This window comes from Carlito syrichta, unplaced genomic scaffold (assembly GCF_000164805.1).
Source record: "Carlito syrichta isolate Samal-C Ts95f unplaced genomic scaffold, Tarsius_syrichta-2.0.1 Scaffold309144, whole genome shotgun sequence".
Classification (NCBI taxonomy): Eukaryota; Metazoa; Chordata; class Mammalia; order Primates; family Tarsiidae; genus Carlito; species Carlito syrichta.
Genome location: NW_007253240.1, coordinates 735801 through 757074, shown reverse-complemented (window position 1 = coordinate 757074; position 21274 = coordinate 735801). Strand labels below are relative to the sequence as shown.

General features: G+C 43.7%; 1 protein-coding gene across 1 annotated transcript in view; it reads left to right on the top strand.

The window, feature by feature from the left end:
* The window catches only part of DOCK5 (dedicator of cytokinesis 5), a 68001-nt gene that overhangs the window by 2158 nt on the left and 44569 nt on the right, over positions 1 to 21274 (top strand). Inside the window, exons 2-11 of the mRNA XM_008066848.1 lie at positions 2242 to 2340; positions 7657 to 7751; positions 9453 to 9531; positions 12136 to 12236; positions 13438 to 13496; positions 13853 to 14007; positions 15164 to 15249; positions 18176 to 18335; positions 19102 to 19142; positions 20872 to 20962. Coding sequence (XP_008065039.1) covers positions 2242 to 2340; positions 7657 to 7751; positions 9453 to 9531; positions 12136 to 12236; positions 13438 to 13496; positions 13853 to 14007; positions 15164 to 15249; positions 18176 to 18335; positions 19102 to 19142; positions 20872 to 20962 — 966 coding nt within the window. The remainder of the gene's footprint in view (positions 1 to 2241; positions 2341 to 7656; positions 7752 to 9452; positions 9532 to 12135; positions 12237 to 13437; positions 13497 to 13852; positions 14008 to 15163; positions 15250 to 18175; positions 18336 to 19101; positions 19143 to 20871; positions 20963 to 21274) is intronic.

The window sequence follows — 21274 nt, the reverse complement described above, 5'->3', positions numbered from 1 at the left end:
CGGGCTCCGGCGATCCTTCCGTCTCAGCCTTCCGAGTAGCCAGAATTACAGGCATGTGCTACCACCCCCGGCTGATTTTTTTATTTATTGTAGAGATGAGGTCTCGCAGCCCAGGCAGGTCTCGAACCCGCGGGCTCAGGCAATCCACTCACCTCAGCCTCCCAAAGGCGTGGGATTACAGGCTGAGCCACCAAGCCCGGCTGATAATATTACTCTTAATTACTATGTAAATATATATTTATAGCTTAACTGATCTATGCAAAAATAAAATATATATGGCCTAAAAAAAGAAAAATATATATATATGGCTTAATACAGTTTTTTCTAGATAATCAAGAATAGTAAAATATTAGAGAATCTATTAATAAAATATCAGTTTAATAAAAGGAAAAGGCTTTATGATTTTTCCGTTGATGCCAAAATGACATATGATCAAATGTAGCATCTATTCCAAATTAAGAAAAGAGGAGAATTTTTAACATGATACTAGGCAGCATAATTCTCAATGGCCGTAAAATAGAGAATCAAGATGTTTAATTTCTGCACTGTGGTTTAGCTTTTTTCTGTAATGTCTAGTCACTATAATAAGATAAGAAAAATACATTAAATATAAATATTGAAAAAGAAGAAAAATGATTACCACAGTTATCATTATTTTTAACTGAAATTACATAAGAAACCAAAGAGAGTTATCTGAAATTTTAATAAAATGAATAAACAGTTTGTTAAACTAGCTGGCTATAAAATAAACAATATTCAGTGGTTTTTCTTTGTAGCAACAGTAGCTATTTCGAGATTGTAAAAGAGAAATTCCATTTGGTTTAGTCACAAAATATGAGAGTAAAAATAAATATTAGATGCAAATAAATGAACAGCCAAGTAGTAATAATAAGTAGAGAGTTTCCTGTCAGGTTTGAAAACAATAATTAAAATAGTTGGACTTATGCAGTAAAGTACTATATAAACAGAATAGAACTTAAAAGGAGACTTTTGATTACATGAAAATATCATTACCTCTCAATAGGGAAAGTGAAAGTTTTAAGTAAATATTATTTAGAAAATTAGTTAGCAATTTGAAAAAAAGTGTTCAAATTCATAGTATACCCACAAAATGTTAGATAGAATGAAGTTTAGTTTAAAAATATTAAAGTCATAAAGCAACTAGAAGAAAAATAAATATATAACTGTTTTGAGGAGAACAGGTATTCATGAATTTTTAAAAATGTAGAGAAATCATAAAAGAAAAAAATGGATTTTCCTTGATAAATCCCTACATGTAAAATATGTATGTTAAATAAACTATATATAATAAAATGTCAAACCCCAAACTATAAAAATTATATGTAACACATGGCAAGTGGCTAGAATCCTTAATATGCAAAGAACTGTTACAAACCACTACGAGAAAGATATAGTTTTAATAGAAAAGTGAGTAAAGAATATGAGCAAACAACAAAATGAGAAAAAATAAGTGACCAAAAATATATAAACAGAATGCTTAATTTAAAGAAAAGAAAATGCCAAAAGTGAGATTAAATAAAACTATAATACCCATGGTCCTGAGAAACAAATAATGATAGACACTGATGAGAATGACATATGATAATTTGACAATATAAATCAAAAGCTTTGGTACAATAAATTTACATTGCTTCATAATTAGAAAAATCAACTTTTTAAAAATAAAAGACTCAGTCCAAGGCAGACATATATTCTGAAAGAGGTGCACACAGACGATCTTTTATTGTTTTCCTACTTGAGAAATCTTTTCCTCTATCCCAAGAACAGCTATGTAGTCATGTCTCCTGTGCTAACTTCATCTGTGTTGTTGTCACAACTAAATGAATACTAGAGAATAGTATCCTTGGGTAATTTGCTTTCTGGTGAATATGTAGTTACTGATCTCACTGTCTGAATAAGAAACCCAAAGCCCTGCAGACTGTTAGGTCTTAACTGCCACTGTAGTTGAGCTCGTCCAGTTAGTGTCCCCTGACCTATAGGATTCCACAAGTCATAGCTGTTGATGGGATTCCTTCATCCTTACCTGGAAGGTCATAGTTTGAAGCAGATACAGCAAAGCGTGTACACTTTGGACCTTTAGAATACAGTCCATTTCCATTTGGGTAAGGTCCCTGCACAGCACTTTGGGTGGGAAAAGCCAAGGTTCATGGTGGCCAAGTTTTGTGTTGTCAGTCGGTGGCCTAAGGTGTCTTGGATTGATGTTTTCCACTTCCTTCCCAGGGGAGTTTTGTGGCTTGCATGATTGCCATCCTGCGGCAGATGGACGACAACCACTACAGCCATTACATCAGCACTTTCAAAACCAGACAGGACATCACTGTAAGTTATCTTCCCTGGGTCCTGGTAACCATTTGGTCGTAAATAAATAAATGAAACCGAGCATCTGAGTCAGCAGACTGAGTCCAGGGTTCTGTTCCCACCTTCTTCTGATGCTGGGTGGCTGTCCACACGAAAGAAAAAGGAGAGAGATGATTCTTACTTTCTCTCTTGGATAGGATTTGAAGAATACAACACATATACTAAAAGGTTATTACACTGGGTCTGGTCTCTTGGATTTAGAGAGAGCCCTTATTTAGAAACATTTGGGAGATCTGCTTTATTCTGAATAGAGGGTAGTGTTTATGAAGGGATGGTAGTTGTTAGTACCATGGTAAGGATTTTTGAAAGCGGGTGTGCAAAATCTCCCAAGACAGGGTTGATATTATCATTTTGGAGAGGGAAACAAGAAGTAATCTTCTCCGTACAACATGTATAAGTTATCTTCAGTAGAAAGTATTTCGTGTGTGTGTGATTTTTTTTTTTTTTTTTTTTTTGATTCAGAGTATCACGCTGTTGCCCAGAATGGAGTGCAGTGGCACACTCACAGCCACCACAGCCTCAACCTGCTGGGCTCAGGCGATCCTTCCACCTCAGCCTTACAAGTAGCTGGAACTATAGGCGTGTGCCACCACTCCCGCCTTATTTTTTGAATTATTGTAGAGACGAGGTCTCACCAAGTTGCCCAGGCTAGTCTCGAACCCATGAGCTCAGGCAATCTTCTCTCCTCGGCCTCCCAAAGTACTTGGATTACAGGCTTGAGCCACCACACCTGGCCCGTGTGTGGTTTTTTTAAACAAATGAAATCTCACTTGGTTGCTCAGGCTAGAGAGCAGTGGCATGGTCCTAGTTCACTGCAGCCTCAAATTCCTGGCCTCAAGCAATCCTCCCACCTTTGTCTCCCAAATAGCCTCATAGTTTCTGTTAAGCATACATCTAAGAGGCCAAGTTAGGCCTTTGGCTACTGGTCACTGAGCCTTCCTTTCCAGGAAGGGTCAGTGGCCCTAAGACACCCATGGAGATGTTATCTGATTTTGCAGAGCAGTGGACCAGGCATGGAGCTAGATTGGCAGACTGAAGCCATGTTGCTTTGGGTGACTTCCCATCATGGGTGTATATTCCAGTCTTTATGCTCTGGCTTCTCTACTTTCTTCACATGTGGTAGCTGAGATTCTGTGGGTAGTACCCTCAAGAATACGCAGCCCCTTCCTTGCCCATCACCCTCCTTCCTGTGATGCCCACACGAAGGACAAGTATACAAGGCATTGGAAAGTGCTGTTTATTATTGGTTGGCCCGATGAACTCTCATACTGCCATGTAAGACCATGTGACTTAACCTGGAGGCCTACTGGGCCTCTCCTTAGGCCACGCTCTGGCAGACGGCATGGCACAGGGACAGTAGTGATATGTCGATGCCCCTGTGGATACCAGGGGCAAGAAGATCAGGATGAGAGGAAGGGAGAGGAGAAATGGAGGCCAAGGGTAGCAATGTGTTCTCCATAGGCAGATGGTGCAGCGGTTAAGAGCACAGGCTTTAGAAAACCCAGCTGTGAGCTGACTATTCCACTTCCTCGTATGAAATTTAGGGCAAGCTGGCCGGGCGTGGTGGCTCAAACCCATAATCCCAGCACTTTGGGAGGCCGAGGCGAGAGAATTGCCTGAGCCCACGGGTTCAAGACCTGCCTGGGCAACTTGGCAAGTCCTCATCTCTACAATAAATCAAAAAAATTAGCCGGGTGTGGTAACGCGCGCCTGTAGTTCCAGCTACTTGGAAGGCTGAGGTGGAAGGATTGACAGAGCCCAGAAGGTCGAGGCTGCGGTGGCCAGGAGCGTGCCACGGCACTCCAGCCTGGGCGACAGAGTGAGACTCCAACTCAAAATAAAAAAAAAGAAAGAAAGAAACTTAGGACAAGCTGTTTAACCTCGCTGAACCTCAGTTTCTCATCTGTGAGACGTTACTTGCCTTGAGGGTTAATGTGAGTATTGATTGAATCCATGCTTGGAAAATGCCTAGCCTTGTGCTTGGCATGTAGTTAATGCCTATGAAGACTAGTTATTTATAATAATAATGTCATTATATTGTAATATAAGATAAAGCTAACATTAAAATGTTTTAGTGCCGGGCTCGGTGGCTCAGCCTGTAATCCCGCGCCTTTGGGAGGCTGAGGTGAGTAGATTGCCTGAGCCCGCGGGTTCGAGACCTGCCTGGGCAGCGAGACCTCATCTCTACAAGAAATCAAAAAATCAGCCAGGCCTGGTAGTGCACGCCTGTAATTCCGGCTACTCGGAAGGCTGAGGCGGAAGGATCGCCGGAGCCCAGCAGGCCGAGGCTGCGGTGGCCGGGAGCGGGCACTGCTCTCCAGTCTGGACAACCGAGTGAGACTTCAACTCAAAAAAAAAAAAAATGTTTTAGTGATTTTTTTAAAAATTATTATTCATTTGTTTGTTTGTTTACTGAGTCAAGGGTCTCATTCCATCACCCAGGCTGGAGTGTAGTGGCACTGTCACAGCTCACCACAGCCTCAGCCTCCTGGGCTCAGACAATCCTTCTTCCTCAGCCTCTGTAGTAGCTGGGACTATTGGCACATGCCACTATTCCCAGTTAATTTTTTTTTTTTTTTGTAAAGATGAGGTTTTGCTATGTTTCCCAGGCTAGTCTTGAACTTCCTGGGTTCAAGCAGTCTTCCTGCCTCAGCTTTCCAAAGTGCTGGGATTACAGGCATGAGCCACTGCACGCGACCAGATTTTTTTGTGTCTTAAGTTTCCTTCATAAAGCATGTAGAATAGGGCGCTCCAAACGGAATCTCTGGCAACTTGGCTGCATTATTAATTTTAAAAAAGGAGACTTAACTCCTATTACCAGAACAACGGTGAGCTCTTCCACCTGTATTATCTAATTAAAAGAATATCGTAGCCAGGCTCGGTGGCTCAGCCTGTCATCCCACACCTTTGGGAGGCTGAGGTGAGTGGATTGCTTGAGCCGGCGGGTTCGAGACCCGCCTGGGCAACTTGGTGAGACCTCATCTCTACAATAAATTAAAAAATAAGCCGGGCATGGGAGCGCACGCCTGTAGTTGCAGCTACTCGGAAGGCTGAGGCGGAAGGATCGCCGGAGCCCAGCAGGTCGAGGCTGCGGTGGCCGGGAGCGGCCACTGCACGCCAGTCTGGGCGACAGAGTGAGACTCCAACTCAAAAAAGAAAAAAAAGAATATCGTTATCCCCATGAGGAAACTCAGGCCTTGAGAAGCTCAGTTAACTTGTCTGAGCTTACAGTCCTCAGTGGCAGAGCTACTGTGCTCAGCGAGGCCTTTTCCTCCTGACGGACCATCCATTCACTCTCTCATTCTGACTTCTGCGTGAATCGCATGAGGGGCGTTGGGAAGTGGCCGATAAGATGAGACCCTTTGGGATTCCCTGTGACTCACCTTCATTGTACTGTCTCATCAACTGTGATTTCCAGGTGGTGAATGGAGAGTCAGTGTCCGAAGCGGATAACTACCTCTCAATATAATCCTTGCTTCACAAGCCATGAATTCTTGTTGACTTGAAAGAAAAGCTTACCAGAATGGTTAATAAACTGGCGGAAGCATGTGAAATGTATGGCCAGAAAAAAATTTAAACTCATGAACTATGTCAAGGATTTCGGAATTGAGGGTAGATACATCTGACTCACCACTGAACCTGATGACAAACCCAAGGTAGCACACACTTCTTGGCCAGAGCCATTCCCGTTCCTGGGCTGTTCAGCGTCCGAAGTGCAGGAAGTTAACCAGCTGGACCAGTGTCTCAGAAAAATGTCATGAGGAATAGAACCCAAGCCTCTTGCCTCTCAAGTGCCATGTTTTTTACAGCTATATGACATACATACTGTAAAAGGTAGGACTATGGAGGTTAGTGCCCAAGAAATTGGACTGCATTTTCATTTTAAGAATCCCTGTGGAGGCCAGACTCAACCTTTAAGCCCAGCGCTTTGGGAGGCCGAGGCGAGTGGATTGCCTGAGCCCGTGGGTTCAAAACCAGCTGGGCAACTTGATGAGACCTCATCTTTATAAATAAAAATTAGCTGGGTGTGATAGCTCACTCCTGTAGTTCTGGCTATTTGGAAGGCTGAGGCGGAAGGATCTCCGAAGCCCAACTGGTTATGCTGGGGTGGCCATGAGTATGTCACTGCACTCCAGCCTGGGCAACAGAGTGAGACTCCAACTCAAAAAAAAAAAAAAAAAGAATTCCTGTGGAAAAGGTCTAAATTTAGTTAACTAATAAAAATGCTTTCAAAACTTTCTTGCTTAGATTTTTGGATCTGACTGTTCTATTTCTGAATCGTTTTTTGGCCACGCCCCCCCCACCCCCGAACTAGAAGAGCAGGTTTTCCTGTTTTGTGCTCTTTATGGTTACATTATTATCAGCGTCATCACCAGCGACTGTGGAAAAAAATCCCTTCTAAAGGGCACTTTAGGACCCTTCTTCCAAGCTGCACATGGCAATGTTCTGGAATAGAAAGAATCACGACTCTACTTCTTATCTAGCACTTCTGTTCTAATCGTCATAGAGGAGAACTGAACTCAGATCTATCAGAAGTATCCATTTTCTCACAGTTGTTGGTGAATTATGCTGAAATGCACGCGATATATTCAGACAGCATGTAGCAACAGAGAACTAAAGACACAAGGGCTGCAAATGTGGGTTCAGAGCTCCGAGGTCTCATCCCAACTCCCCTGCTTCCTAGTTTCTATGACCTTAGATTGTGTCATTTGCTTTTTTCTCGGTCTCATTTGTGCCGTTTGTAAGATGTGGGTGATTCTTTTTGTCCTGGTCTTACCTGTAAGATCCTATGATGAACAAATCAAGTCCTATGATAGCTAGCTGTAAGAATGATTTATCACCCCCGAAAGCCTTATGAAAACGGGACTAGGGCTGGGCTCAGTGGCTCAGCCTGTCATCCTAGCACCTTGGGAGGCCGAGGCGAGTGGATTGCCTGAGCCTGCAGGTTCAAGACCAGCGGGGCCAACTTGGCGAGACCTCATCTCTACAATAAATCAAAACTTTGCCGGGCACGGTAGTGTGCACCTGTAGTTCCAGCTACTTGGAACGCTGAGGTGGAAGGATCACTGAAGCCCAACAGGTTGACGCTGGGGTGGCCGTGAGTATGCCACTGCACTCCAGCCTGGGTGATGGAGTGAGACTCCAACTCAGAAAAAAGAAAAAGAAAACAGGACTAGGAACATGTTTTTCTGAGGCAGTGGTCCTTCTCATCCACACGCTAGAACAAAAGCTATGAATATAACTAGTTTCCCCCAACCATTTCTCTGTCCTCTGCAGGACTTCCTCATGGAGACTTTCATCATGTTTAAGGATCTGATTGGAAAGAATGTCTATGCCAAAGACTGGATGGTCATGAACATGACCCAGAGCAGGTAAGACAACTGTGGCCGGGTCTGAGATATTTGACTGAATGCTCGAGCCTTCTGTGTGAACTTTGAGAAGTGCTGTTAATTAAATCTCTTTGCCTCAGATCTCTCATCTGTAAAGTTAGACTCTTCCCACTTCCATGATCCTAAGGAATGGGGGGACCCCACACAAAGAATTTATTTGTTAAAAATTGTATATTTGTTCTTACACGTTTAAACTTCAGTCACCTTCAAAGTGGATACGATACACCTAATGAGACGCTTTTTCCACTGCTCAGCACAGTTTTTGAGCTTGTCAGTTTTGGTACCTTTTAGAGCTTCTGCCATTTTTTGTTTCATCTCTTGCACGTTGGCAAGACGTTTCCCTGTGAGCACTTTTTTCACCTGATAAATTAAAAAAAAAACATTTTGGGGTGAGATCAGGTGAATAGAGTGGATGGGGCATAGGGGTAGTGCCATTTTGGTCAAAAACTACCGAACACTCAGAGAAGTGTGGACAGGTATGCTCGTAAATCACCCATTATGAAATAGGCAAACGTGTTGAAAGAATCTCCAAAAAAAATTCGCTGAAGCTGACTGTAGCCTTTCACAACCACAGAAGCTGGTACCAATGGGCTCCTGGAACACTCACCTAGCGGGGGACGCCTGTACTACGAGGGGCCCGCCCTCCAAAGATAATTCCAAATTTTTGGGGGTCCCTTCTCATGTGTGCCCGTGATCTCTGTGTCTCCTGGGCTACTGCAGTGGCTCCAGCTCAGGTTTTTGACTCTAGCCTAATCTCCTCTTTGCTCATTGTCAGCATCAGTTTTTCATGGTACTTTTAATGGCTGTCCTCCATCCTGACATGCAAAACCCAGCCCGCCTTTCTAGCCGTATCTTCCACTGTTTCCCTGTGTGCACAACCCCTGCTTCAACCAAGCTGGCCTCTGTCTGGACCCTCAGTGCGTTCTCAGCTTTGCCTCCTACCAGTCTTCCACCATCTCTGGCTGTGAACATTTCAGCCATGACGTAAGGTTCTTCTCACCCATCCCCTTTCTGATCCAGATGTCATCTTTTCTTCCTTTGATTCCCCATAGCTCTTTGAAACCTTCTCTATAACTATTCTATGTGGGATCATGGTTCAATTTGTAAGTTGTGTGTTTCCCCCACCAAGCGGTAAACTTCTTAAAGACCAGGACTTGTGTCTTTCAACACAGCACCTCATCATTGCTGGCTCACAACACATACTTGTTGAATAGAAGTGAAATGAATATATATTATGTTAAAAGAGCGTTAGAATTTAATGAGCTGGATAAAGCAAATCAGAATAACTCTACTCTGATACCCAATTAGAAAAACCCTTCCCAACGCTGTACAGATTGGAGAAAAAAACTGCATCAGAAACCCTAGGCTTAGAAGGGAAGCGTCTTTATAATAGAGTACATATTGCTCTGGTCTGAGACTCAGGAAGCACGGTTTGTCATCTCAGCTCTCCCTAAAATTGCCTAGATTGTGACATGGCCCTGAGTGGCTCTTCTAGTCAGGTCTCCGAACTCAGCTTCTGTGACCTGTGGACTATGCTCTTACTGGACGACAAGGACATTGGTAGATCATAAGGTCTTAAATTGCCAAGCCTGTGGTCTATTTGGTTTAGTTTTTAACACAGGTGGGAAAATGTTTCAAAGGGTATTAGGTTGCTTTCTTAATTTTTGCATATTTTTCCCCCAGAGTTTTCCTCCGTGCTATAAATCAGTTTGCTGAAGTCCTCACAAGAGTCTTCATGGACCAGGCAAGCTTTGAGCTTCAGGTAGGCACGTGACTCATCTCAGTGTTCCTGGAATTCTCAGCTACGGCCAAAGGATTATTTCAATTTGGAAAATGTCACCTCAGGTTTAATCATTTTCACAGAAGAAAAAATTTCTTGTGTTTTCTTATTTCCTAAAGTTGCATTTCTATCATACTGTCCTCCAAATACAATAAAAATAGGGTTTTTTTCTTCTTGCTGTAAAAGTAATGCACATAGAAAAAAAACTCTAAGTTATAGTAGAAGAACAGGTAAATAAAAAGAAGAAAATCAGCCGGGTGTGGTGGCTCAGCCTGTAATCCCAGCACTTTGAGAGGCCGAGGCAAGAGGATTGCCTGAGCCTGCAAGTTCGAGACTAGCCCAGGCAACTTGGTGAGACCTTGTCTCAACAATGAATCAAACATTAGCTGGGCACGGTAGCATGCGCCTGTAGTTCTGGCTACTTGGAAGGCTGAGGCAGAAGGATCACCAGAGCCCAGCAGGTCGACGCGGGGTGGCCTTGAGCGCGTTACTGTACTCCAGCCTGGACGATGAAATGAGACTCCAACTCAAAAAAAAAAAAAAGAGTTTACTGGGGCCATGATTGAGCATCGCAACCCAGGAGCACAGATACAAGTTACCCTGAATATACACTCTAATGAGTGGCAATTGCAAGTGGATTTTTGAAGGCAAGTAGTGGGGACAGAGCCGGGCTGGGATGCTCATGTCTGTAATCCCTGCACTTTGGGAGGTGGAGGCTAGAGGATTGCCTGAGCCCAGGGGATCACGTAGCCTGGGCTACTTGGTGAGACCTCGTGTCCACAATACATCAAAAAATTAGCAGGACATAGTCGTGCACACCTGTAGTTCCAGCTACTTCGAAGGCTAAGGCTGAAGAATTGCTTGGGCTCAGGAGGTTGAGGCTGTGGTAGCCTGAGAGTGCCACTGCACCGAAGCCTGGGTAGCAGAGTGAGTCTTTGAATCAGAAAGAAAAAAAAAAGAAATGAAAAATGGAAACAGGGGAGTTGGCTGACAGAAAGTTGTTTGTCAGGACTTCTTACTGTTTTACGGAAATAACATTGATTAGGGATTGGCTGTGCAATCAAGCTATAGGTGTGGGTTATAATGTCCGGGATGGTTAATTAGGTTAATTTATAGCTGCTTATGGCAACAACAAGTTTCAAGAGATGTGTACAGACTCAAAGCGAGGGAGTAGGGTGTGATTGTGGTCTCATTTTATTTTTACTTTTTATTTTTTTGTGGTTTTTTGAGTTGGAATCTCAGTCTGTCGCCCAGACTGGAGTGCAGTGGCATGCTCCCGGCCACCACAGCCTCAACCATCTGGGCTCTGGCGATCCTTCCACCTCAGCCTTCCAAGTAACCGAAACTACAGGCGTGCACTACGACACCTGGCTAATTTTTGATTTATTGTAGAGACGAGGTCTCACCAAGTTGCCCAGGTGGGTCTTGAACCTGCCGACTCAGGCAATCCACTCTCCTCGGCCTCCCAAAGTGCTGGGATTACAGGCTGAGCCACTGAGCCTGGCCTGTGGTCTCACTTTAATGTCTCACTGGGCCTGATAATTAAAAGGACTTGCATTCCTCAGATAAAAGTTTGTTTTTTTTTAACATAAAGCGCTATTCTGGGTCCTGGTGAAGGCAGATAAGGTCCCTGTTGTTAGGATGCTTACCTTCCAGAGAACTGTACATTTTGCTGGGCACGAGCTTTTTCTGAGTCCTTTGTATCTATGGAACTTTTAAAGTAGAGACTCAGGCACGGTGGCTTATGCCTGTAATCCCAGCACTTTGGGAGGTTGAGGCAGGAGAACTGCTTGAGCCCAGGAGCTCAAGACCAGCCTGGGCAACATAGTGAGACCTCATCTCATTAGAAATAAATAAATAAAGATAAAATAGAGATACATAAGAAAAGACTATATAAATACACTGATGTATAATACATTTGTGTGTGTGTGTATATCTATATGCCAAAATGGAATTGAGCTGTGCTGTTGTTTGGTACTTTATTAATCTATTTTCCTTACTTTGTTAATGATCTGTGATCTTTGCAATGATGTTAAATATTTTCACAGTATGTTTAATGACTGAATACAGTCCGTTGTATGGTTGGCCGATGATTTATTTAACCAAATTCTTCTCATGAACATTTAGGTTTTCCACTTTCTGTTATGTTAAATAGCACTGTAATGGCCTTCCTTGTTTTAAATATTTAAAAATATCCATGGTTATTTTGTCAGGATAAAGCCTTAAAAGTATTTACTGTTTGAAAGATTTGGCAGAATTTTAGTGCTTTTGATACATGTTGCCAAACTACCTACTATAAATAGGTATACTTCCTGGCAGGAGTTTTCTTTTATCCCAGGAGTAAAGAAAAATAAAATTTTTTTTTTTTTGAAAGCTTAATATTAAATCATAAAACTTTCAGAACTGAATGATCTAAACCCAAGAAAAAGAAGTCTTGTGGATTTAATTTTGTTTTTTCATTAATTCCTGGTTAATGACTTTCTACCATGTGACACTATTTTGTTATGACTGTTATTAATGTTATTTTTCTTTTTCTTTTTTTTTTTTTTTTTTGTCTTTTTTGCCCACACAATTAATTTTGAACAGCTCTGGAACAATTACTTCCATTTGGCAGTAGCATTTCTCACCCATGAGTCTCTTCAGCTTGAAACCTTTTCACAAGCCAAGCGTAACAAAATTGTAAAAAAGTAAGTGTCCTTTTAAACTGGATTGCGTCTGGGGAAGGGGGTTTTCTGTGTATATTCAGAGCAATATTTTTGGTATCCCAGAAATTACTGCTCAGTGGCTACCCATGTCATTAGTGAGGAATAGGCCTCAAGGTCTTCCAGGTCCATATCTCTTCTCAAGGGTCATCTAGCCATCACGCAGCTGCTGCTTTTTATCAAATCTTTCCTTGGAGAGATACCTCAGCATCAGCACACCAGTCCCCAAGGACAGCTGCGCCCCTGCTGGTGGCTCACCCAAATTGCAGGCATAGTGCCTCCTCACAAAGCACACTGCTTGTACAGTTGCCCTGCTTTCCTGCCACTTCAGCAGAAAAGTCTCCAGCATGACCTAAAAATGCCCTCCAGATTTTTGGCCTTGAATTCAAAATGAAATCATGTGCAAGAGTGATGAGAAATTTAGGGAAGCTTTTTATTATGTTCCAGTCAGAGTTTATAAAGAACCTAGAATCTCAAAGACTATGTAATTTAAAAATAACTTGAGAAATTTATTATTTAAAGACTTTGAAATTTATTATTTAAAGACTTTGAAAGTTCTGTTCTTTTTTTTCTGTGAAATAATGAGGTTCTAGGCAAATCACTTAGCATCCTTCTATCTCTGATTCCTCCCTGAAAACTAAGACTGATGGCTGTATATATAAAAACAGTAAGCTATTTTTAGCTCCCAAGGACCAATTTTTTTCCTTGTTGGACAATATTGCTCCCATTGAGAATGCTTGGTCTAGAGCGTTCCAGTGTGAGAACTTTGAAGAACACATTGGAATGGATGTTCATTACCCAAATATAAGTATATTAAGTCAGCCTTTCTGTTTGTTAGACACCAGTCATATTTCTGTATAAAACATACCTCATGCATCTTCCTTTTCTTTAGTATTTTCTGTGTTTTGTTTGGCTATTTCTTTGCTTCATGGCCATCAGAGTGTGTCTCAGTCTTCTAACTTCAGTAAGTTTGTCGATTTCATCTTCTCAGTTAATTTTCAGCATCTGCCTTTGGCTTCCTTTGCTGTCAGGTTTCCCTGTCCTCTGTGAACCAGGGCTTGTTTAGGTATTCGCCTCATCTCTTAGAGTGAGCCTGCCTTAAATGTTTTTATTCCCTTTACCCTTGTGTTACATGCAACTTGTTTGTACTACAAATCTTTCTTCTGGTTTATGATCTTCTTCCTAGATATGGGGATATGAGAAAGGAAATCGGCTTTAGAATCCGGGACATGTGGTATAATCTGGGTGAGTGTCTAGCCTTGAATAGGCCTGAGCATAGCCTCTGTGCAATAAGCATCCCGTGATGCAATCTTCTATTTTAATCCAAAACGGTCTGAGATTTATGTGTCTGTGTGTCTGGGAGCGAATGTTGATCTGTGGGTTTCACACACTCGGTCCAACTAAGACGGTAACAATGACAGTCTCTTACTATGGCATCCACATGTTATCAGAATACAGTGTGTAGTCTCTCACTTCTGAGTTGAGTTGATTTACCCACGTAAACTTTTTCTTTTCTTATGGGTCCTTTGGAGGAAGATTGTAACACTTTGCATACAGTGAAATGATTTTTTTAAAAATATTCTCATGTACTTTTATTTCAGGTCCCCACAAAATCAAATTCATCCCCTCCATGGTGGGTCCCATTCTGGAGGTCACTCTGACCCCTGAAGTAGAGCTCCGGAAAGCCACAATCCCCATTTTCTTTGATATGATGCAGTGCGAGTTCAATTTCAGTGGAAATGGCAATTTCCATATGGTAAGAAGGGGTAGATGCTATAATCTTAGTATTGTGCATATAGTTAGCTCTTATTTCTTTTCTTTTTACATAGGAAAAGCAGTAGCCTGAATAATGGAAGCAAAAGTTGATCTGAAAATTCACTTTACGTTTCATTTTGTCAAGCAGTTAATGATATAATCAGATATTCTAGCCCAGAGCCCGGAAGAGGTCTTTTTGCTACATGTCTTTCCTAAAGCAGCACTCTGTCTCTAGATAATTAAAAGTTAACTTCATGCATTTTAATCCTGTCTGTTTCATTATCACTGAGGGAATAATGTAGTGAATTGAATTTTAAAACCTATCTGTTACAGTACAGCTGACAGTGATGCAGTGGATCAAGGTCTAATCCATTATTCTCTAGCTTTGAGAACTTGGTTTTCCTGATATGTCTTCTCTGTGCCTCAGTTTTCTTGTCTGAGAAGCGTATTTATATTGAAAGGAAGATTTTGCAGCTTTAAAGGCCTGCAAAAACCATTCCACTGCCAAGATTCAGGCAAGAGACAAAAATAAAGTAGAAAATTAAAATCATCACAGTGGCTCAAGCCTGTAATCCCTGTACATTGGGAGGCTGAGGTGAGAGGATTGCCTGAGCTCAGGAGTTCAAGACCAGCCCGGGCAGCTCGACCTGACCCCGTCTCTATTATAAATCAAAAAAATTAGCCGGGCATGGTAGCACATGTCTTTAGTTCCAGCTACTCGGTAGGCTGAGGTAGAAGGATCACCTGAGCCCAGCCGGTCAAGGCTGCAGTGGCCGTGAGCATGCCTCTGCACTCTAGCCTGGACAACAGAGTGAGACTCCGTCTCAAAAAAAAAGAAAAAGGAAAAAAAGAAAATTCAAATCATTAAGCTATTTTTATGTGCATAGTTGTAACAGAAGGTAATGTTCTGGATAATTTCTTTTTTGGGGGAGTGGTAAACATAGAACAAAGGGCAGAGTCACATGTGACTGCCTTGGAATCTTTTGATAGTGTCTTGGTATACTGTTTATGAATGATGAGAAATGTGATCCTCCCTTGTATGTGTTGAAAACAGTTCACGACTCAGTTACGGGGTTGGTCAAATCAGAAAGGTTGGCCATGCCTGTCCTCTTCCAAAGGTGTAGCATTCTCCTTTGAAACTCTGACTCTGCTTTCAGTTTGAGAATGAGCTGATCACGAAGCTGGACCAGGAGGTGGAAGGGGGCAGAGGAGATGAACAATACAAGGTTCTTCTGGAAAAACTGTGAGTATTTCCAAACAGAACCCCGAGTTGGTGGTGTTTTTTCGCAATGGAGAAAAGCAGTGCAGAGCGATAGAGTCTCAGAGTCCCTGGGGTCACCTCCACAGCGGTCCTCGATAGGGTTATGAGGGATGCATCGTCCACTGCTGTCACCGTTTATCTGATGTGAGCCAAATGCCTGGGTTTCCCGGCCCGTGCGTCCCCCGAGCACACAGCACATGGGCCAGAGGAGAAGATGTGTGGAGCCGTGGTGTTTTGCCCAGTGTTTGACTTTTTGAATTCCATCATGTGTTAGCACCTCTAATTACAGCTTCAAAGCAACAATTTAAAGGAAAAAACATTTCAAGGTCCACTTTATATGTGAAAATACCTCACGCCCCAGAAAGGACCTCTGAGAACAAAGCTGGGCTATCTCAGCCAGGTTGGTCCTTGCCCCTCCCTGCATCCCCACCTCCACACTCACCTGTCACACTCATGTCCCTCCCATTCCCCTTTTGCAATGTGGAATAACGAAAAGAGGATAAACATGGTTAAAACCACTTGGATGGGCCGGGCTCGGTGGCTCAACCTGTCATCCTAGCACTTTGGGAGGCAGAGGTGAGTGGATTGCCTGAGCCCATGGGTTCGAGACCAGCCTGGACAACTTGGTGAGACCTCATCTCTACAGGAAATCAAAAATAATTAGCCGGGCATGGTAGCGCGCACCTGTAGTTCCGGCTACTTGGAAGTCTGAGGCGGGTGAATTGCCAGAGGCCAGCAGGTTGTTGCTGGGGTGGCCGTGAGTATGCCACAGCTCTCCAGCCCAGGCGACAGAGTTTAGCTTTGGTCCAGTCACTCAGCTGACCCAACACCTCATTTTTCTTTCCATCTGCAAGAATAGTATCTATCTGCGGGTATGACTGTGAAGATTCAAGGAGACCGTGCGTTAATAGCATGTCTGTTGCCATGTTCGTGCTTAATAAATGTCAACTGCTCTAGTGTTGATGGTTGTTAATGTTATTATTTACAAATCTTTCCACCATTCAGATTTCCACTGCTCTGAAATATTTTGATTTCTCATGTCCTCTGAACTTTTGTAGCATTGACCGACTGAGTCACCCGCTGAGGGCTTGCCTAGGCCATTCTGTTTTTCACCTGTTCTGTAGAAGTTTAGTGAACTAGATCCTCAGGACAGGGATTCTGTTTTGTCTTTTTTTTTTTTTTCCTTGAGTCAGAGTCTCACTCTGCTGCCCAGGCTGGAGTACAGGGGCGCGCTCATGGCCACCGCCGCCTCAAATTGCTGGGCTCAAGTGATCTACCTCAGCCTTCCAAGTGACTGAAACCACAGACATCTGGCTAATCGTTTGATTTATTGTAGAAACGAGACCTCACCACATTGTCCAGGCTGGTTTTGAGCCCCTGGACTCAGGCAATCCTCTAGCCTCCACCTCTTAAAGTGCTACGATTACAGGCGTGAGTCACCACACCCAACCCGTACACTTTTTGTATCTTTTTAAAGAGTCCCTAAGGAACCAGCACCCTGAATACTCAGATACGGAATCGATGTGTAGTCTGTTTCTCTCTCTCTCTCTCTCTCTCTCTCTCTCTCTCTCTATATATATATATATATATATATATATATATATATATTTTTTTTTTTTTTTTTTTTTTTTTGAGTTGGAGTCTCACCCTATCAGACTGGAGTACAGTGGCCACTCCCGGCCACCGCAGCCTCGACCTGCTGGGCTCCGGCGATCCTTCTGCCTCAGTCTTCCAAGTAGCTGGAACTACAGGCGTGCGCTACCACACCTGTAGTTTTGATTTATTGTAGAGATGAGGTCTCGCCAAGTTACCCAGGCGGGTCTTGAACCCGCGGGTTCAGGCAATCCACTCACCTCAGCCTCCCAAAGCGCTGGGATACAGGCTGAGCTGTCCAAGGCCGGCTGTCTATATGTATTTTAAAGAACTTTCTAGTTCTTCCTAACTTAATTTTAATGAGGATAAGACCTTTCAGTGGTCTTTTTATCCTGTTTTCATTAGGTCTCTCTGTTTGAGCTTCAGACCTCCTAGTTGTGGTCAGTTATGGTCTCAGATGGAATTAAACGAAGCTGTGTGCTTACACACACACACACACACACACACACACACCCCAACATTTATATGTAATAAACTACTCTTTCTTTTTTAATCTTACAGCTGATTGTTTTACATAAGGATCTTACTTTGATTTCTTTATTCTTTCTGGATCACTAACTCAGAAATATACAAATCTCCAGTGCCCACGAATAATCCTAGAGCATGGACTGATATTTTTGGACCCATTTCTTCTTCCTTTTCCCCCAAGTTTTCTTTTAATTGTCTCATGTAAGAAGCCCCTGAACTTTGCTCTACATGAGTCCAAAGGGAGATCGTTTAGACTGAAGGTTTAGCCTCAGTTTGCTTATTTACAGCTCTGCATTTTCTCTGAAAATAACGCTTTTACTGGAGAGCCTCATGTCTGGAGATGTACTAGGCTTCCAGGTTGGGCATCAATCCAAGGCTTTCCAGAATGCCCAGGGGGTGCCCTGAGTGCCAGGCCCTCGAGAGAAGGATGACGTAGGACATGTAACTCGGTCAGAGTCCTCCGATAGCCAGCTTCTCATTTTCTGTGGTATTGACTGAAAAAAAGCAAGAATGCAAATAGTCTTTCAGACGACATTGTGGGAGGGAGTCCAAGTGGTGGCAGGATTTGAGCTAAGCCCCGAAGAAAATGCAGGACTTGAGTAAACTAGAGGTGCTGCATAAATGAAGTTCCCAGAACAGAATGGTGTTGCATGAAGGGTGTGTGGCATTCTCTGTTACCTATCACTGGGCCACCTGCTGCAGGGACCTTGGTCAGGTCACATAACTCATGCTGGGAAGACAGCATAGAGCGTGGGCATTTGTCTGTCTCTCCCCCCCTGCCCCCCAGGCTCCTAGAACATTGCCGGAAACATAAATACCTCTCCAGCTCCGGGGAGGTCTTCGCCTTCCTGGTCAGTAGCCTCTTAGAGAATCTGCTGGACTACAGAACCATTGTCATGCATGACGAGAGCAAGGAGAACCGCATGAGCTGCACCGTGAACGTGCTGGTACGTGTCAAGCCCCCGGCATGGCGGGAGGGCACTGCCAGGCCACCCCTGCACCCCACAGCTCAACCCTCGGTAGATCTCGCAGACACAGGGGTCCCCGGAGGCTCCTGTATGGGCTCTGTACCCCACTGAGTTTCACTGGAACTGCTCACTCAGCTTGGGACTCACAGACACCCGCAAGCAGTCATAGACCTTGAAGATAAATTTGGAAGTGGGTGAAAAATGCAACACCAGCTCTTGATTCGACTTTTTTTGAAGGCCATCCCCAACCTGTTTTTCTGTCTCATTTATTTAAAAGTGACTGCTTTATTATTGGGATGACAGCACACAGATGAATATACATCAGAAACCCACAATCCCATGAATAGAGAGCTAGTATGTGAAATCCTCATGGTGGTAGAGCTCGTTGATCTTACTTTTCCTGAGACATGTGTTAACTGGGCCTCAGAGGTTCAGACTGCCAGGGGTTCTTCCACCTACCACCTCCCTGATTCCTTGAGGAAACAGTGTCTCTATGAATTGAGTATGAGCCAGGTATCTTTCCCTTAGAAGGTTTCTTACACTTCTCAGAAATATGGCCCTTAATCTTCTTTATAACCTGTCGCTTCTTTTTCATATGGGGGTATTAGTAAAAGGAAACATTGAACTCTTTGGAAAAGGTGATACCATTAAAAAGCAAACAATTGTGGTCTGGCCATTTTCATGGCAAGTTCATCCATAGCTCTTGACTTACATTAATATTTTGTGACCCTCTTTTTCCTGGCAGAATTTTTATAAAGAAAAGAAGAGAGAGGACATATACATAAGGTAAGCTGAAGGAAACTTCCTGCTTTTGCTATTTATTTCATAGCTTTCTGATTTTTTTTAAAGTGAATAAATATTGTGCCCCTCGGCTGGGCACAGTGACTCACGCCTGTAATCCCAACATTTTGGGGGGCCACAGCAGGAGGATTGCTTGAGCCCAAGAGTTCCAGACCAGCTGGGGCAAAATAGCAAGATCTCGTCTCTACAGAAAATAAAAAAAATGTGCTGAGTGTGATGGCGCATGCCAGCTACTAGGGACGTCTCTATAGAAAATAAAAAAAAATATGCTGAGTGTGATGGCGCATGCCAGCTACTAGGGACGTCTCTACAGAAAATAAAGAAAATATGCTGAGTGTGATGGCGCATGCCAGCTACTAGGGACGTCTCTACAGAAAATAAAAAGAATATGCTGAGTGTGATGACGCATGCCAGCTACTAGGGAGGCTGAGGCAGAAGGATCACCTGAGCCCAGAACGTGAATGGTACAGTGAGCCATGATCATGCCACTGCACTCTAGCCTGGGTGATAGAGTGAGACTCTGACCCGAAAAATAAAATATTTTTATGCCCCAACACCACACTTGCTGCCTTGAGAGAAACCTAAAAGTATATGATATGCTCCATTCACCCTGAAAGGATAAACTCTTCAGACAGATACACAAATAAGTACAATAAGAAGGAGTGCATGAGGCCATGTCAGGGTTCCGAGGAGGGATAGAAGGATTCTGGCCAGGGAGGACAGGGAAGGCTGCACAGGCCAAGGTACAAATACCAGCCAAGAAGTCTTAGCCTGAACCTTTGGCCATAAAACAAACTTCAAATAAACTATATGCTTGTTCTTGAAGGGAGAGTCCATAGCTTTCATTAGCTTTCCAAAGGGGTCCAAGACCTAAAAAACTAAATTAAATTAAACACCACTGCCTTAAGAAAAGAGTAGACTAGATGGAGTAGGAAAGACACAGAGGCAGAAGGTGGCACATGGAATAAAGAAATGAGGAACTGGCCGGGTGCAGTGGCTCACATCTGTAATTCCAGCCCTTTGAGGACTGCTTGAGCCCAGGAGTTTCAGACCAGCATCGGCAACATAGCGAGACCTCGTCTCTACAAAAAAATTTAAAAATTAACTGGGTATGGTGATGCACGCCTGTCGTCCCAGCTACTTGGGAGGCTGAGGCAGAAGAATCACCTGAGCCCAGGAGTTCAAGGCTGCAGTGGCCGAGATCGTGCCACTGCACTTCAGCCTGGGTGACAGAGTGAGATACCAACTCAAAAAGAAAAGAAGAGGCTGGGCTTGGTGGCCCAGCCTGTAATCCCAGCACTTGGGGAGGCTGAGGCAAGTAGATTGCCTGAGCCCACGGGTTCGAGACCAGCCCGGGCACCTTGGCAAGGCCTCGTCTCTACAATAAACAAGAAATTAGCTGGGTGTGATAGCGCACGCCTGTCGTTCTGGCTACTTGGAAGGCTGAGGCGGAAAGATCACCAGAGCCCAGCAGGTCAAGGCTGGGGTGGCTATGGGCGACCAGCCTGGGCGACAGAGTGAGACTCTGACTCAAAAAAGAGAGAGAGAGAGAAGAAGAAAGACCCAACTCTTGGCCTAAGAGAAAGAAAGTGTTCCTGCACAGTAGTGGGAGGGTATTAGGCAGGGCATCAGGTGGGGTCTGGTTGTGGAGGGAACTAAGTGCTCGACCACCTCTCCAGCCATGGCCGTCTCCTTTCTCCCCTTCTTTAACCAGGTATTTGTACAAGCTCCGAGATTTGCACCGAGACTGTGAGAACTACACGGAAGCTGCCTACACGCTTCTCCTGCATGCCGAGCTGCTGCAGGTGAGTGGTCAGGGGGTCGCTTCAACAGGTTGAAAGCCTGCGGTATGCCAGCCGTCCCGTCCTTTGGGACTGAATTCTAGACGCTTCAAGATTGTGACAGGAAGGAACCAGAGTCAAGGGATGGTTTTTTATCCCTTCTTAAACAGGCGCAGCTAATTTTCAGATCGAGGTTGGGGAAATGTCGGGCAACTTTTATTTTAAGATTTTTTTTTTTTGAGTTGGAGTCTCACTCTGTCACCCAGACTGGAGTGCAGTGGCCGCTCCCGGCCACCGCAGCCCCGCCCCGCTGGGCTCCGGCGATCCTTCCCCCCC